At 42.0% G+C, this 18,414-nt stretch overlaps 1 protein-coding gene across 1 annotated transcript in view; it reads right to left on the minus strand.

Annotated features, from left to right (window-relative positions):
- Positions 1 to 7,219: 7,219 nt before the first annotated feature.
- Positions 7,220 to 18,414, minus strand: part of LOC139691701 (uncharacterized) — an 82,424-nt gene continuing 71,229 nt past the window's right edge. The window contains exons 9-10 of the mRNA XM_071589549.1: positions 16,356 to 16,458; positions 7,220 to 10,399 (exon numbers count right to left, since the gene is read on the minus strand). Coding sequence (XP_071445650.1) covers positions 8,436 to 10,399; positions 16,356 to 16,458 — 2,067 coding nt within the window. The 3' untranslated portion in view covers positions 7,220 to 8,435. The remainder of the gene's footprint in view (positions 10,400 to 16,355; positions 16,459 to 18,414) is intronic.

Genomic DNA, 18,414 nt, shown 5'->3' on the forward strand with positions numbered 1-18,414 from the left:
TAGCATTCTCATGAGATCCGATAGTTATTGATTATAATATTGACAACTGTGGTGGTAAACTCAGAAGCTTAACTATATTGCTAGAAGTAAATGAGGAGTAGAAAATTGTTGGGAAGTAGTTAAAAAGTGGTTGGGGTATGGATGGATGGAGTTAGGTTATTGAAAATAGGACATGTTTTGCATCCAGGTTTATCGCAGGGCATTGGAGAGGTTTTTGGACAAGGTTGGGACTTAAAGGTGTGGATTGGTTGATTTGAGGCAGTCTAATGAGTTGGCAGGGCGTTTGACAGTAACGGAGGGACATTTGAGGAAAAGGTTGGTGGTCGAATGACGGCTTTTGGGAATATGGTGAAGATCTTTTGGGATTGATCGCAGAGACTCAAGGTCAGGGAAGTATGTGGTTCAAATTGAAAGACGGTGGGTTTCTGTAATGGAGGAAGTTGAAGCATGTCTTCAGATTGTTACGAGTGGAGGGAATCATGACAACCTCATTTGAAGAGCCAATAGTGTGGATTTGATTGGATTCAAGCAAGGGAGTTGTTGTCGTGGGAGATTCTGTGTTCTCTTTTGGACGGTAAATATAAGAAATTGAGCATTTAGTGTGTGATATGTGTGGCAATGGTTATAATGTTCATATTGTTGTTTGTTGGTCGGTTTCATATGTACAGAAGTGTGAGATTTTATGTCTAATAATAAAATTTTTACATCTAGGAATTATATTTTGGTGGAGGATATTGTAGAATTGAAGGAGACATAAGACAAAGTATTGAGGTCAGAAATGAAAGCTTTTAGGGAATCAGTACCATGTGGCCAGAGAAGGAAAATGTCATTGATATATCAATGGCACAATAGAGTTTTCAGGGGTTGTTTTATCATGAATTCTTTCTCTGCCAAACCAATTAAGAGGTTTGCCAAGGAAGGGCAGAACCAGCTGCCCATTATGCAACCATTGATGTACTAGTGAAACTTATTGTTGTCAGGAGAAGCCATTACGGATTAGGATGAAGCCAGAAAGAATAAGAAAAAGTTTAGTGCTGGGTATACGTAGCTTAGGACATAAGATGAGATAGTATTGGAGGACGGAGAGACCTTCTGAGTAGGGAATTGCTGTACAAAGTGCAATAGCATCTAACATGACCATGGTAATATTGGTTTCTTGAGGGAGAGAGGTTGGTATTAGCCTTTCCAGGAAATGATATAAATCTCTAGCGAATGGCAGTAGGGAATGGACTATTGGATCAGGAAGTTCTCATAAACACTAAATATGAACGTGTGTTTATGTATGCATGTACGAGACGCACCCAAAAGTGGTAGGACTGATTTTTTTTCAAGAATTTTATTGACGATATACTTACATCGACTTAATAATCTTCAAAGTATGCTCCTTGAGCTGCTACACACTTAGTATAATGTTGCTCCCATTCCCCGTACGCCCGCTGGAAATTTTCTTTGGGGATGCCGTTGATGACCCTCGTCGAAGCCTATTGAACGGCCTTTATCGAGTCAAAACGTCGTCCCTTGAGCTGTCTTTTCATCAGGGGGAAGAAGAAGAAGTCCGGTGTTACCAGATCGGAAGAATAAGGCGGGTTGTGGCAACGTGGCAACGCCGTATTTGGCCGTTGCCTGTCTGTCGACACTCAGAATTTTCGGCACCATCTTGGCGCACACCTTGCGCATGGCAAAATCCTGTGAAATAATGCATTGGACGTTGGATGCAGACAGACCCAACTGGTCTGCAATTTCTTCACTGGTTAAGCGTCGGTCTGTGTCCTCACTCTGTCCACATTCGTGTCGGTTCTTGCCGTCGACGGCCATCCGGAGCGATGGTCGTCTTCAACGAGCTCCCTACCCTCTTTAAACAACTTGTGCCACTCAAATACTGTGGAACGGCTTAAGGCAGTGTCCCCATAAGCCTGCTTGATCATATCGAGGGTCTCAGTTGCCGTCTTCCCGAGCTTCACACAAAACTTCACGGAATAACGTTGCTATAAATTCAGTTTCCTTTTGTTTTTCAACGTGGACAAAAAACTTGCTTCACTAAAAACAGTCTCCTCACTCAATGACAGCCCGCAGGCGACTGAGGTTGGTGTTGGGTCTGTAGCTAAGAGCCCCTGTATATAGCAATGGATTCAAGGGCTGGAGCAATGGATGGAAGAGGAAGGTTGTCAGAGAATTCGGAAGGAAAAGGTTTGGAGGGGCAGCATTAGAAGGGTGGGGAAAACTTAGAAGGGGATGGGGTGGAGGGAGGATGATAATGTTTGAAGCAGGGTAATTAATGCCTAATATTGATTCCTGGCCGAATCCAGGACTCCAAGAGCCAGATGAAGGATTGCTCTAATGTCTTGAGTTCCAGTGGAGGATCAGAGGGTGGGAGGGAAGCTATGATGGACACACTATAGCATTTATCAAAGGGAGTGTTGTGTTCGGAGGCGTGTTTGGGGATAGGGAGCATATTAATTAGGGAAGAATTCTTGCATCAGGCTTGGTGGTTTTTACTTCTAATATTAAGGCATGTGGTGCACTGCCCAATATAATAGGCAGGGCAAAGTTGGCACTTCAGCCGGGAAACTACATTGCTAGATGTGCAAGTAGAGTAGGGAATTGGTGAGAGAGAGAGTTTAAAAGGGGGTGGGAGAGGGATGGATTTCCTCTCCAACCTCTGCATGTCACACTTCTAAGAAGGTCTCCAATTACCACTATGCCTGGCCACCTTCCCCCACCACTACACCTCTTCAAACCAGACCTCTCATCCATTTATAATCTACCTCCACCAAACCCTCAAGGGCCTTTTCCCTAGACACCTGCGCTCTAAACCCATCCTGCCAGACGAAGACACAAACGCAGTAAGCCACATGGTTAAACCTTTCTTCCAAACCCCTTAGCCCAAATATGACCTCCTTTTTGAACAAGGGCCTCTCTTTTACCCCCACCCCCAGAGTAAACCACATGACAATCCTCGTGGATGTATTCCATTTCTGTCGGAATCTCTGGTGGAAGGCATTTTGGGATTCTCAACCGTCACTCCAGCAAGTTTCCAGACCCCTTCACAACGCCTTACATAAATTCAAGCCGGCTTCTGCCCAAGAACCCAATCCCCTCCCCCCAAATCATCCAATTGAAATTTTTATAAACCTTCTCCTGTCCAGAATTTCCAACCCGTCTTTCTACAAGTCCCTAAATCCTTGACCCAACCTGTCTCCTACCAAATCCACAGAACTAATAAGTTTAATTAAGGATCCTAATATCATCATTACTTTGGTGGACAAAGGTTCAACAGTTGTTATCTTAAACAGATCAGATTAGATAACGGAGGTTGAAGACAACTCTCAGATACATCTGCATACCAGCAAATCCCCGAAGATCCAAACCCAGCACTTCAGAAGGAACTTATTGAATTTCTCGTGTCCAACGGGCCAAATGAGGGTCTATCTCCTTCAGACCTGGACCTCCTCTCCCCTCCCCACCCACACACCCCTCACTTCTATATCCTTCCAAAGATTCACAAGCCTGGGAATCCCGGTCATCCGATTTTATCCTCCTGTCACTCCCCAACCGAAAGTCTCTGCATTTGTAGACCATTATCTCCAACAGTCCATTCCCTACCATCACATACCAAAAATTCTTACATTTTCTGGGAAGGCTAAAATCAACCTCCCTCCCTGCAGATACTGAGATTATTATGGCCACTATTGATGTAACATCCCTATACACATTGATTCCCCACTGAGGTCTATATATAAAAAAAAAAATATATATATATATATATAAATATATATATATATATATATATATATATATATATATATATAAGATACTTCTATATCTTCAGATGAAGACAGATTGTTTCCGTCGAAATATCAAGAAATAACGTGTGAGTGTTCTTTTTTTATGTTTCTATATTGCATGTTACTGTGTATTATATATATATATATATATATATATATATATATATATATATATACATATGAATATATGTATATATATTTATATATGTATATACATATGTATATATGTATATATATATCCACTTTTCCTGCCTCCATAGGATTTCTCCCAACAACCCCTCCTTTTGCCCCCCTTGCCAAGTACCTCCTCATTTGTTTTCCTTCTTTTGGTCCATTTAACTTTCCCCATTCTTCTCCACACCAACAATTCAAAGGCCTCCAGTCTACGTCTATCCTTCTCCTTCAAAGACAACGTGTCCATAGCCACACATAACTACGCTCCATATCAAAGTTTCCTCGCGAGTCTTTTCTTAATATAGCCTTACTCAACGTCCCTCTCATCTTAACTCCCACCTCCTTATAGTGAAAGCCTCTTTGCCTAATTGCTCAATTCTTCTCCTTACATCCCTACTACTTTGATACCGTGTTGGTCCAAAACACTTACAGAGATACGAAATAAACTGTTCTACCTGCTCTAGTTTAATTGCCCTCCTATTTCTAATGTTTAACTTAGAGCCTTTATCTTTTGTACAAAATCGCATAACCTTTGTTTTATTAATATATTGATTCTAATCCCATATATCTATCGCACTGAATTTCCAATTCACTCATTGCAATGCTTGCAACCCCTCTATTGGCTGACTGACAAACTAAAGCTTGGTCATCCCAGCAAACCTAACTGATTTTAAATGAATTCCCCGCCCACTTTCATTCCTACCTCCAGTTCTTCCCATAATGCCTCTTTAATCATTTCCTCTGCATACAGGTTGAACTGCTCAGGTGATAATGGGATACACCCCATGCCTTACACCTCTTCCTATCCCTGCCCAACCGGACTCCCCGTTCCCTACTCGCACCTGAGCAGTCTGAGATATGTACAGGTTGCGGATTAGTCTCCTTTCCCTCCAATCTATTCCTATTTTCTGCAATATACTCATTAGTTTTTCCCAATTCACTCTATCAAATGCTTTTTCGAAATCTACGAAACAGGCAAATACCTCCTGGTTCTGTCCTATATTTCTGTCTCGATTAATAATGTCATTACTGCAATGGCACCATATGTACCTCTCCCCTTCCTAAACCCATATACTGATCATCCCCTAAGTAATAATCATTTGCCCTACTCTCTATCCTTTTGTTTATGATCCTGAGAACAACTTTAGCTCCGTGGGATATCAAACTAATTGTCCTATAGTCCTCACATGACGTGGCCTTTACCTTTTTTCGGAATAGGAACAAAAACTGATCTCACAAAGTTTTCCGACCAGATTCCTTCCTCATAAATACTACGGTTCAGCCAATATAACCTCTTCCTCCCACATTTACCAAAGCATTTTAAAAGTTCCACGGGAATGTTATCTACCCCCACGGCCTTATTTAGTTTCATCTCCCTTAATGCCCTTTCTATCTCATTGTCTAGTATGCCTGGACCTAAGCTGTCTTCCTCTACGTCATGTTCCTTTTCAATGTCTAACTTTGTTGGTCTAAGCTCTTTACTATACAGTTCTTCTATATACTCCTTCCATCTCCCTTGGATATTTCCTGCGTCAACTATTACCTTACCCGCCTTATCTCTAACATTTAGCATAGCTCTTCCTTTCTTACTTCTCCATAGTGATTTAACTTTGCTGTACAGTGCACCGATTTCACCCTTCCTCTGCAGACTTTCCATATCCTCGCACTGTGTCTTCCACCATTGCCTCTTTTGCTTCATTGGTATTTCGAGTGTTTTAATCTGATCAAGCGTTTTTATTCTTTTTTATGCTTGTTTAAACGTGTTTAGCTGGTCTTTAAGAGGTGTTAATGGGATTTCGAGTTATTCAAGCGTTTTTATACATTGTTCAAGTTTTACACACTATTACAATAATGGCCATTGATTGAAATAATACCAGAACTGTTTTTTCTTTCAGGAAAATGTCCTCAAGCATTCTCAACCAGGAGTAACATCAAAAATTGCCCCTGAGGGTAGTGAATCTAGTTTTCCTGTGAGATCACTTAACATAATCGTCATTTCCGGGCTTTAAGAAAATGGGACTCGGCTTTTTGAAATTACAACCCTCTAGAGGAGGCTTATTTTGATAATTGAGAGAAGTTTTAAGATACTCGGGAGAATGACTTCTCTTGAAAAATTTGGAGACTTTATAATTTGAACGTAAATTTTTCGGAAGTGGAATGGATAAATAGATGATAATACAAGGTAATACCGTATCTTTTCAACGAAACACGCGCTTATGACGTAATAATTTAGTGTTTGGCGGCAATAGTTGACCCAGTAATTGCATTATCGGAAAAATATTTGCCCTTGATTGAACCAATACATTCATTTTAGATGTTTTTTATCCTTGGGTATCTGCTTACCTGCACGACTCCGACATCGAAGCGAGTTTTACGCGATTAGCCAGACGGCACGATGAAATTTGCTTTGGAAATACCGCCCCTGCCGCAGGAACTGAAAAAAACACCTTAATTCTATGATAATCGCTTTTTTTAATATTATTTTCTTTTCTGTTGCTTCCAACTGGTTGCGTTTAATCGCCATTTGTTTATTTCAAGCCACCATGGGAACCAAGTAATGACGCAAATTTGACAAATACATATATTTTGATAACTTCAATAACCCTCGGAAGTGTTCATCTCCTAAGATGTCATGATTTTTTATTGAGAAAGTAATTCCGCTAATTAATCGAAACTTTGGTATCATCTCGACACAACATTAAACTGCTTATTTATTTATTTCATCTTTCGTCTGAAATATTTTTAAATGCACAAAATTATAAATGTTAAAGCAGTCTATCATAGTTATCGGAAATTGCAAAAGGTTTCTATTTCCAATATGTTTTTCCATGCCTCGGCGACAAGTGTGTTTTTATAATGGCTTCCCTTCTGAACTGTTTACATCGAAACAAGAATTGCAGAAATGTGCTATCAAACTTGAGAAATTGTGCACAGTAGAGCTAGAGCAAATAATATATTCCGTCTAACTGTTGCTGGTAATACAATTGGTATTTGTAGACCTTTTTTTGTGCGCATGTGTTTATGGTCTTATCTCATCCATCGAAATGAATGTGTACTTCTTTGAATAAATTACTCCTTCTTTGGATGCACAGAGCAACTTTTAAATGCCGATATGATAACAATCTTTTTAATGCATGTACTTGTATCGAAATAACAAAATCTGGTTCTTATTATTCACAAAGTACGTCTCGAAACTATCCAGCCATATATTTCGAGAGAAGTATATCCTTCGATAGAAATATAATGAGACTAAGGTCTATGTATAAGATTTATTCTCTTAATAGAAGAAGTAATACTTGATTTTGGGACCAAAAAAAACTTATCCCCAGCATATCTCACTTTACAATTGAAAAACAATCATCAAAGCCCTTCCTTTCAATATTAATTCGAATGGTTGTCATCAGGGCTACCTCACTGTACACAGCCTCTCCTTTTTTATTAACTCAACGCCAAGCATTGTCCTGCAGTTGTACTCGTGGACTTTGGTACAAGGCGAGCAAAACTATGACCCTGGTACTCTTCAGGAAAGGTCTAACAACAAACTAACTCAAGAGATGAGTCATGGATCCAACATGGACCCAGGAGAACCAAAGCCCAGGCTTCCCAATGACCCTTGTTTGTGGCCGAGAGATAATAAATAAGGAGAGAATGTTACGAGTGGGTCAAGTAAACCAAAAAGTTGTACAAGTACCCTAAGATCACTATTGCCTGATGCACAATACAGGGGTTCGTCCGGAAAATAAGTGTACTGATTTTTTCCCGCATCTCCAGGCGCGCCCAGCACCGCTCTGACGGGCTGCGATTGGAGGGGGGTATGTTGGCAAGCGACGTTGAAAAAGGCAGTAGGCTCTGAGCTGTGGTGTAGTGAGGAGCTCTGTTAACGTGAACCTCCACGCTCGACCCACGTCACTGAACGCGATGCCGAAGTTTTTGGAGCAGCGTTATTCCATCAAATTTGCGGTAAAGCTTGGGAAATCGTCTACCGAAACTGTCGGTATGATTAACCAGGCTTACGGGGAGTCAGCCATGTCCAGAAACATGATCTTTCGGTGGCACAAGATGTTCGTGGAGGGCAGAGAAGAGGCCGTGACGACGAGTCTTCGAGAGGTTCCCGATGATGCCTTCGCGGGAGCGTTCCAGGAATGGGAACGCCGCTGGAACAAGTGTATCGACTCACAAGGGTCCTATTTTGAGGAATATTAGCTTAAGATATGTAAAAGTGCAATACATTTTTTTTCCTGAGCTCAGTACACTTATTTTCCGGACGAACCCTGTATGATGTCCACAAGTCTAGAACAGTGATAAGATATTGGCTTAACACTGATGACACATGTCAAATTCACGATTATAGATAGGCAATCCTTTACCTTGGTTCGACCCTTGTCTTACCTTGTGGTTGGTTTGTTTATTGAGGTATTTACAGTACATGAAATGAATGAAACTGACGTCACAGCCATGTGGTGCGTGTCTATAAGTTCACGTTGTAGTATCGTCTTCCTTCCCGTGTTCCCTCTCGATGTGATTCCTCAAGGACGATTTGCGATGCGAGCCAAATGAGCAGTGAAAGCACTTGAACGATTTATTCCCGTGCATCACCACGTGCGCCTTGAGTTGCTGCTTCGAGGAGAAGGCCTCGGAACAAACGTCGCACCTAAAAGACTCCTCCACTCTGTGCTTGTACATGTGATTCTTGTACATCGTTTTGGACATGAACTTCTGGGAGCACACCTCGCAGGAAAACTTCGAATCGCCAGTATGGAGCGCCATGTGACGATTGAGCATCGAGGCGTCCGAATACACATTGGTGCAGTACTTGCAGCGATAGGGTCGTTCCTTCGTGTGGACACGCATGTGTTTCTTCAAGTCTCCCTTCTCGATGAACGCCTTGGCGCACACCCCACATGAATGGTGCTTCTCTCCCCTGTGCCGCGCCATGTGCATCCTCAGGTGACAGCTACGGGAGAAGGAACGGGAGCACAGTTTGCAGCAGAACGGTTTCTCTCCAGTGTGTGTCCGCATGTGGATGACGAGGGCCTGCTTGAGGCTGAAGGCCTTGGAGCAGACGTTGCAGACGTGAGGTCTCTCATTCGAATGCACCGTCATGTGTGTCCTCAGGTTGCTGCGTTGACTGAACGCCTTGGAACACACCTCGCAGACGTGCGGCTTTGCGCCGGTGTGCGTGACCATGTGGAGGGCTAGGGCTTGTTTGTGAGGGAAGCCTTTGGAACAAACGGTACATTTAAAAGGTTTCTCCACGACAAGATGCATGTGTCTATGTCTGTTGTAGGTGAGTTTGTCCGTGAACGTCTTCGCGCAGGTCTTGCAGGAGTACGTCTTCGGACGATGGGCACGCATGTGGGCACTCAGCTGGATGTTTCTCCCGTAAATCCTACCGCAGACCTTGCAAACATAACACTCGCTAACTTTCGTCACTTTGGGTTTCCTGTTTGATCTTATCGGCACTTTGCCCGCCTTAAGAGGAGATCCGCATTGCCCTTCCCCCAACAAACCGCTCTGTACTCCCAAATTCTGAGGAATAATAATGGTTGTAATGCCGCAATTGCCCAGAAGCAATGCCGGATTCGAACCAACCACCCCACCGACACCATAACCTCCCTTTCCACTCAAATCAATCCGATTCCGCACCTCCTCCAACGTACCACTGTCCACAGCTTCCTCAACAACAGTAGAAGCCTCCGGCGATACCTCAGAGAGCACCACACTCGGAGCGGAGGTCTCAACTGAGTTAACCTTCCCATTCACAGACCCAACACGGCATTCAACCACACTCTTGTCCAGCTCCGTACCGGTCTGACTGTGGCTCAGCATGTGGGTCTCGTATTCCGACCTGGTGCCAAACCCAACAAAGCACGTATCGCATCGAAAAAATTGACTCTCAATGTGCGATTTCATGTGAGTCTCGACCAATGCCTTCGTAGCAAAGACGAAACCGCAAACGGCACACTGGAACGCTTGTCCTTTCAATATATCATTCGTCAAACTTTGCGGACAGCTGAACAAGCTCAAACTGGGTCCTGCTCTGCCCACTACAATACTCTGTGCGGCCGAAAGGTCAACTTCTTCTATCCCCTTCACATCTGACAACAACACGGGAGACTGCACTCTCTCCAAGCTACGTTGGGGCTCAGTCATCCAATTCACGTTGGCCGTGGGTATTTCATCCCCTGGAGGCATGGAAACGCTTCCCAGATGACCAATGGAGCGTACATCGCAATCATTGATGGCTTGAGGATGCGTATCCACGATGGGACGGCCTGAAACATTGCGATGATCATTGATTTCATCCACCGGTCCATTTACTGCCTCGACTGGTTTAACTGAGGCAATCGCTGTCCTCTGTGGTTCCAACTTCAATTCGCCACCAGGGAACGGTGGTGATAATGCAATCGGATCACAGCGGACGTCCAACGTTCGATGTCCTGCAAGTAAAGAAAAGAGAGGAATTAATGCTTCTGCAATTGCAAACATCTTCCATTCTACGTATCAAAAATAACAATTCTATATATCATAGTCAAAATGTCATTGATTTATAAGAATCACTGAACCCATTATAACAATTGGGATAGAATCATGATAATTATATCTTTAGCGCATTGCAGACCTAGGCGACATCTATGAATAATAGAGTTGCACGACCTACAAATATAGTTATGGCTTATTAAGTAATTACATTCAGCTAAATAACAAGATTCAGGTTCTTGCTTTCGCTTGGGTCAGCCCAGGCAATTCTTTGTTGGAGGAAGTTAACAGGGATATAGGTGGTCAAATGAAGTGTGAGCAGATTGTAACTCACTAGGAACAATTGGAAAATATCATTCTCCTTGAATGCAACAAATTATTCCAAGACTTGCATGTATACTTATCTTCTTAGAGGAAGGTACGATACATGGAATAGCGGAAAGGTGGAAGTGTCATACATATATATATATATATATATATATATATATATATATATATATATATATATATATATATATATATATATATATATATACACATATATATATATATAAGTGTATATATATATATCCCTCCCCGTACTACAACCTGGACGTGGTGGAAGGGCTTGTGCATTCTGATGACCCCAGGAGCTGTACTGGCGGGATAAAAATAAAAATTGCTCCTGGTAGGGTCACCCATGCCAGATAGATCGAAGGTTAGGAGCCAGACGAAAGGTAGTCCACGCAGCGTCTGTTCCTCAGTGAGGCGGCTGCAATGGCATCTGACCCCAGTGGGGCGGCCAGTAAGTGATGGTGTCACGTTAAAAACACTATTGAGGAAGGCAACGGGAAACCACCTCAATTATCATTCCCTAGAAAAATATGATGGACTATACAGATATTTTGAGTCCTGGTAACCACGGGGCTCGGCCCAATCGGCCGTGTGTCGTGCCCGGCAGCGGGGGAGGCAAGGCTTCCTCGGTCGTCATCCCACGAAACCCTTGCAAGGGAAAACCAGCAGCAGCAGCAGGACAGAAGACACAGGAGAAGAAGACCAAATTAGTTAGAATAGGAACATGGAATGTTAGGACAATGATGAGGACAGGGAGAATGTTAAGTGAGAGATGGAAAGGGGAAATATAGATATTTTAGGTCTATGCGAGGTTAGATGGAAAGATAGCGGGGATTACTGGAGTGACAAGTATAGAATAATATACAGCGGTGGGGACGAGAGCCAACGAGGGGTTGCCATAGTATTAAATGAAGAGGTAAGAAGAAGCGTAGTCCACATAGAGCAGGTAACGGATAGAATACTACTAGTGGAGATAAAAGCAGAACCGACGAACTTGGTTATTATTCAGGTATACATGCCACCGAGCAACCATAAGGAAGAAGAGGTCGATAGGATATTATACGATCAGTTAGAGGACATAATCAGGGGTGTGTTTCTGAAGGGAAACATTTGATAGTGATGGGGGATTGGAATGCGACGGTAGGCGAAGGAAGAGATGGTGATGAGGTGGGGGACTATTACGGTTTAGGCACGAGGAATGACCGCGGGGAGAAAGCAGTTGAGTTCTGCTCAGGAGACAGGGGTTAGTCATCACCAACACTTGGTTTAGACACCACAAAAGACGCAGGTATACATGGAAAATGCCAGGTGACTCAGGAAGATATCAGCTAGATTATAACCTGGTTAGACACAGGTTTAGGAACAGCGTGATAAATTCCCACGGCTTCCCGGGAGCGGATGCAGACTCAGACCGCAATTTAGTTGTTATGAAATGTAGCGTACGTTTCAAAAAGATAAGGCAGGGGCGGCGAGTTAGAAAATGGAATGTAGAAGCATTAAATGGATTGAAAAGGAAGGAGTAACAGCAGGCTGTAGAGGATATCATGGAGGATGGTAAAGAGCTGAGTACTATCGAAGAAAAATGGGGATGTAGCAAGGGGAGAAGAATCAAACTCGGCGGTACTTGTACAATTGGGCAAAGGATTAATGGAGGGAAATTAGGGACCTATCTACCTATCGCACGTAATAAAATAAATACAAATTAATCAGGCACTCTCCAGCTTGGATATACTATACAGCATTGATCCTTGCTAGTCTCGAGCACTCACGTTCAATCAGGGCTTGAGAGAGATTTCTCCCTGCACCAGCTAAACATTGAATTGAAACATCTTCACGACAATGGTTTTGCTTTCGACTGTGAGCAAATGCCGCACCCATCTTGCACACAGCTTTAATGTGTCTAAATATTCAGTTAATATGTGATGTACCACACTTTTTGAAATGCCTACCATGTCTTCTATCTAGCGTACTTTCATTCAATGACCATCCAGTTTTGCTTTGTGGATTTCCTTCACCGTTTCTTAGAGTCTTCACCTCATTCGGTCGACCATAATGCTATGCTTGTCTGAGACAGCTCGTATGGCCTCGTTTTAAACTCTGCTACCCAATTGTATTATATTACTGTTGTATAAACGAAGGAGCAGACTCACTTCCAGAAGAGTAGAATAATCCAGTTCAGCTTTTACTATATATTGGTTGTTTGGGGGCTGAGAGGCCTTTCATTCAATTAATAAAAGTATATTCTATCACAATGTAACGAAGACCAATTTTCTCTCTCCATTTTCACAAATTCACTCGTAAACATTCACTTTTAGATTGCTGTTGAACAAATACTGAACAACATGGCATCTTCAAACTTGAAACATATGCTTAAATGGATAGCGCACTTTCTAATACAGTGATATTTTACAAAGTACTGCCTCAATCTCTAACTCAGGCAGGTTACTTCTGGGACCACTCTTGTAAAAGACCTTATTTTCCAGGTAGAACATTCCATTTAATACCTGGACATAGATTTGAGCACCCAAGTCCGTATAAACTGCTGAACGTGTCATTAAGTCAAACCTTACTAAGGTCTACCACAGCAAAAATCAGACTTCCCTCCACTTCACCCTAATACCCTAACTGCAAAACCACAATTGCTCCTTTCCCTTTAAGTTTGACAAAGGAAATACGAGGGTCATCCGGAAAGTAGTACCCGTTCGTGCCGCATGAAGTGCTGACGACGCGAGTAGCCGCTGGACGAGGTCAGATAGCTTCAGTGGCTTGTCTGCCTTCTCTGAGCCAAGTTGCGTGACGCTAGCATTGCCTGTGTTGTTTCTGTGATTGTTTACAATGTTTAAAAAAATTGAGAACGCCGCCAGTTGTGAAGTGAGGGCAGTGATTAAATTCCTCAATGCAAGAAACGTTCGCCCATGTGATATTCATCGCCAATTAAAGGAGGTGTATGGAGACAATGTAATGGACGAGTCGTCTGTTCGGCGGTGGTGTCGCAACTTCAACATGGGGAGGGGGAACACACACGACGATGAGCGTTCGGGGAGACCGTCTGTCATTACAGACCAACTGGTGAGCTCAGTTGACGAATTCGTGAGGAACGATCGGCGCGTCACAATTGATGACATCTGTGAGCATTTTCCCAATGTTTCTCGAACAATTGTTCATGAAATTGTTAAACACCATCTGCATTATGCAAAAATTTGTGCAAGATGGGTCCCTCGCGTATCTCAATGAGCTGGCGGCGAAGGACTATGCAGCAGGAATACAGAAACTTGTCACACGTTATGACAAATGCCTTAATTTGCTTGGAGATTATGTTGAGAAGTAGTTTAAAGTATCCTCTTTCAAATAAAATTTTTTATGTTTGTTAATATTTACTTTTTTCTTTTTATTTCACGAACGGGTACTACTTTCCGGATGACCCTCGTACATGCGTTTTATTATAGACAGGGACATGTACTCTCAAAAAATGAAAACCCTCCCTCTGATCCGATCGTAAACCACTCAGTTTCTAGTAATCCACTCAGCAAATCGGTCCAACGTACAAAACCCACATTCGCCAACTGCCAACTTCGTATTGACTAAGCACCTAAGTTTAAACCGGCCACATCCAATCCAATCCTCCCATGCCTTCATGGCTTTGCCAAGGTACACAAAAGGGATCCCAAACCCATGTACAACATTTTGCAATGCCTTACTTAACAGTTCATTAACATTGGCTTCCAGAGTACGTCGATTGTCTAAAACAGCCCAGATTTAATTCATATTATCAAAGACATCACACTAAATTACTCCGATGGCTTAGTTTCCTTAGATGCGGAGTCCTTATTCCCTAGTGCTCCCATACCAGACACAACAACCTTCTCGGAAGATTGCCTCGATTCCAAACGTATCCCCCAACGAAATTATCAGAGAGTACATACGATTTGCTTTTGAGTAATCTAATTATGAATCAAAAATACTTCACTTTCAATCAAAAAAGATATACAAGCAAAACTTTCGCACTACAATGGGCAATTCAATTTCCCCCTTCCTTGCAAACATGCCAACAGCATATGATTAATTCCAAATAAACCGCAGGAGATGCCGCAAAAGTAAGAAAGGTATTTCTTCACTACATCTTCTTCCTTTGATTAAGTCCCCCAAATTTTCAGAGAGTTTAAGAGAGAGGACGCCTAAAAGATAGCTTAACCGGTTGAAAGCACTCCAGACTGGACATCGATCCGGGATCTTAGATATAAGAGTAAACAAGGCAAATAAACTTTGTGTTGGGATTTACAGAAGACTAACACACACAAACAAGTACACATATAAGTGGTCTTTTGAACATGATACATACAAACACTCGGCATTTCAAAGCCCTAGTCCATGGACATTTTAACGTACACTTGAACGAAGCAATATTTCAATCAGAATTGGAGTGAATTAAATGAACCGCTGCTATGAATGGATAAAACAAAAACATCATCTATAAGATCCTCTTGAAAAACAGAAACACACTAATAAAAAACTAATTCAAGACGGCACCATCACATTATTGCCCAATTGACGAAAAGAAATGCCTAAAATTACATTTCCACCCAACGCTAATTAAAGGACTTGCTCTGATTTTCAAAAACATGGTAGAAAACCAATATATATCTGCAAACAAAAACTCAAAACACATTTTGAGGTAACCCCAAAGATCCCATTGATCAACACCAAAAATCAGGCATACACAGGTGGTCCCAGAAGTACCCAGCCTGACCTAGAGATGGCGGTAATTGTTTGAAAAATATCACTGTTTTAGAAAGTACGCAATCTATGTAAAGCATATGTTTCAAGTTCGAAGACGCCACGTTGTTTAGTATTTGTTTAACAGCCGATGCCGAAGTTTTTGGAGCAGCGTTATTCCATCAAATTTGCGGTAAAGCTTGGGAAATCGTCTACCGAAACTGTCGGTATGATTAACCAGGCTTACGGGGAGTCAGCCATGTCCAGAAACATGATCTTTCGGTGGCACAAGATGTTCGTGGAGGGCAGAGAAGAGGCCGTGACGACGAGTCTTCGAGAGGTTCCCGATGATGCCTTCGCGGGAGCGTTCCAGGAATGGGAACGCCGCTGGAACAAGTGTATCGACTCACAAGGGTCCTATTTTGAGGAATATTAGCTTAAGATATGTAATAGTGTAATACATTTTTTTTCCTGAGCTCAGTACACTTATTTTCTGGACGAACCCTGTAGTAAAAGCTGAACTGGATAATTCTACTCTTCTGGAAGTGAGCGGAGAGGAACGTTTGCTGTATTGAGACACACTTGCAAATGCAATCAAGCACACACTAGGGTCGGTCAGTTGCTAAGATCCGCCCCCCCCTCCACCTTACCCTGCCAGGCAGACCCCCCTCCACCGCTCCATTCACGCCAGAGAAAATTAGTCCTACCACTTTTGGGTGCGACCCTGTCTCTGTGGGATGTAGGTTTACATGAATAATTTGGTTTTGCATTTGGTCCTATTCTCTTTTAACTGACACCATCCGCCACACACCCCTTGTTGGTGGCTTGCGTTGCGTAGATGCTCATAAAGTGAAAATGCCCCCCTCTCACCTTGCACAAGTGACGCATCCCTTCCCGGGACTCCATCGTCAACGGCAAACTCTTCCTTGATATCCACTGCCCCACCATCAACTCCTCCGTCTTCCCCGAGGGCCTGCAAGATCAGAGAGACGCAATGCAGACGCAGAATGCATACAAGCCAACAACAAGCATCGCACAAAGCTGTACAATTCATTTCGAATGCTTTGATAAAACTTTTAACATTTACTTAAACGTGAATGGAAACGTAATTTACACTGAGATCTGCTTGATGGGGGTTTAAATGCAACCAAGTGCCTAAATATTTTGGCCGAGGGATAGCGTCAGGGGGGTGTCTTCATAGAGGAGAGATGTTTGGGCTAATGAGGAAGTAGGGATAGGAATAGGATAGGTGGATAGTGATCTTGGACAGATGGGAGGGAGGAAGTATTGCATACGTTGAAGGTGGGCCAAGGTTCCAAGTATTGAATACATTATACAGGTTGCGTTTTGTCGGGAGGAGGGATCAAATGTTTGTCTCAACACAGCGGACGGCACTTTAAGCAGAAAATACAATTTGAAATGGTGATAAACAAAACATCTACTCACTTAAGACTCGCTAATTGATAGGAATTGCTCTTGTATTTAATCTATATAAATGATCTCCCAGTAAATAGTAATTCTCAGGTAAGGCTTTTTGCAGACAACTGTATTATCTACAGGAAAGTCGAAAATGACAGAGACCATGACAAACTTCAAAGGGACATTAATAAAATGGCAGATTGGGTGACAAAAATGGGATGGATATTAATGTTAGCAAATGCAAATCCATCACTTTTAGAAATGAGGTAAATGGAAACAATAGGGAATATAAATTCTCAGAAAATGTCATTCCTAGAAGTGATACTTGCAAATACTTAGGTGTATATTTAAATAAGAACTTAGGGTGGGGGCTAAATGTGGAGTACATCTTTAAGAAAGCTTTCAAAACTCTTCATTGGGTGATGAGAAACCTCAAAGGGAGCGTTAGAATAACCAAGGAGAAGGCTTATGAGATCCTAGTAAGACCAATTTTAGAGTACGCATCTCTAGTATGGGACCCTCATGAAGAAGGTCATATTAAAAAACCGGAAAAGGTGTAAAGAAAGGCTGCCCGATATGTCCTGGGGAAGCATAGGAGGATGGAGAGTGCATCTGACATGCTAGAAACGCTGGTCTAGGAACCTCTACAAACTAGAAGGAAAGTAAGCAGACTTTGTAGTGGAATGTTCCGAATTCTGAAGAGAGGGAGAGAAAGCTTGGAAAGCAGATCTTAGGAAAGAGGCGGGGAACCCAAATTTCAAAAGGGAGAAATGACCACAAATTTAAGGTAAAACGCCGGGCACAGAGAACAAATAAAAGAAAAAATTTTCTTTTCTAAAGAGAACAATTTTTGAGTGGAACACCTTAACTGCAAAAATATTCGAGCCCTTTCCTTTTACAGATTGTATACTTTTAAGAATAGACGTAAGGAATATATCTGTAATAATTTGATTGATGTGTGGTGTATTGTATTATATGTAATAGCTTAATTTTTTTTAATTTGTCTTTTTTTTTTAATTTGTCTTTTTTTGGGATTCACTTGTTTTGTGTGAAAGAGATTTGTGTTTCGAAGTCTGGTTTTATGTATTATCTTTCACGATTATTTGGGACTTGGGTGCCAACGGACACTGTCTATCAGCACATTTATATTTTCATTAATTATTATAATAATTATGCTCTCAATGGAATTATTATTAGGGTGATTCGAAAAATAAAGTCTCCTCCATATTTGTTTTTTCATGAAATATCAAATTTATTCTCTTAACTTTCCGTACATTGTATGGAAAGGTTGAGAATTTAGCTATTTTTCTCTGCATAGTCACCTTGAAGATCAATCCCTTTTTGCATCTCCTTGTGAGCAGCTTTTTGTTAATCCTGGGGTCGTACCTTTCTCCCACACAAAGCCAACTGCGATGACTGCTTCTCTTCTGAATATAATAAATTCATCGCATCCTTTTAGTGTGGAAGTGTACGGTGTGAGAAGTGTAATATGGACACCAAATGGACGTGC

The sequence above is a fragment of the Hetaerina americana genome, unplaced genomic scaffold (assembly GCF_022747635.1).
Source record: "Hetaerina americana unplaced genomic scaffold, ioHetAmer1.1.p SCAF_39, whole genome shotgun sequence".
Classification (NCBI taxonomy): domain Eukaryota; kingdom Metazoa; phylum Arthropoda; class Insecta; order Odonata; family Calopterygidae; genus Hetaerina; species Hetaerina americana.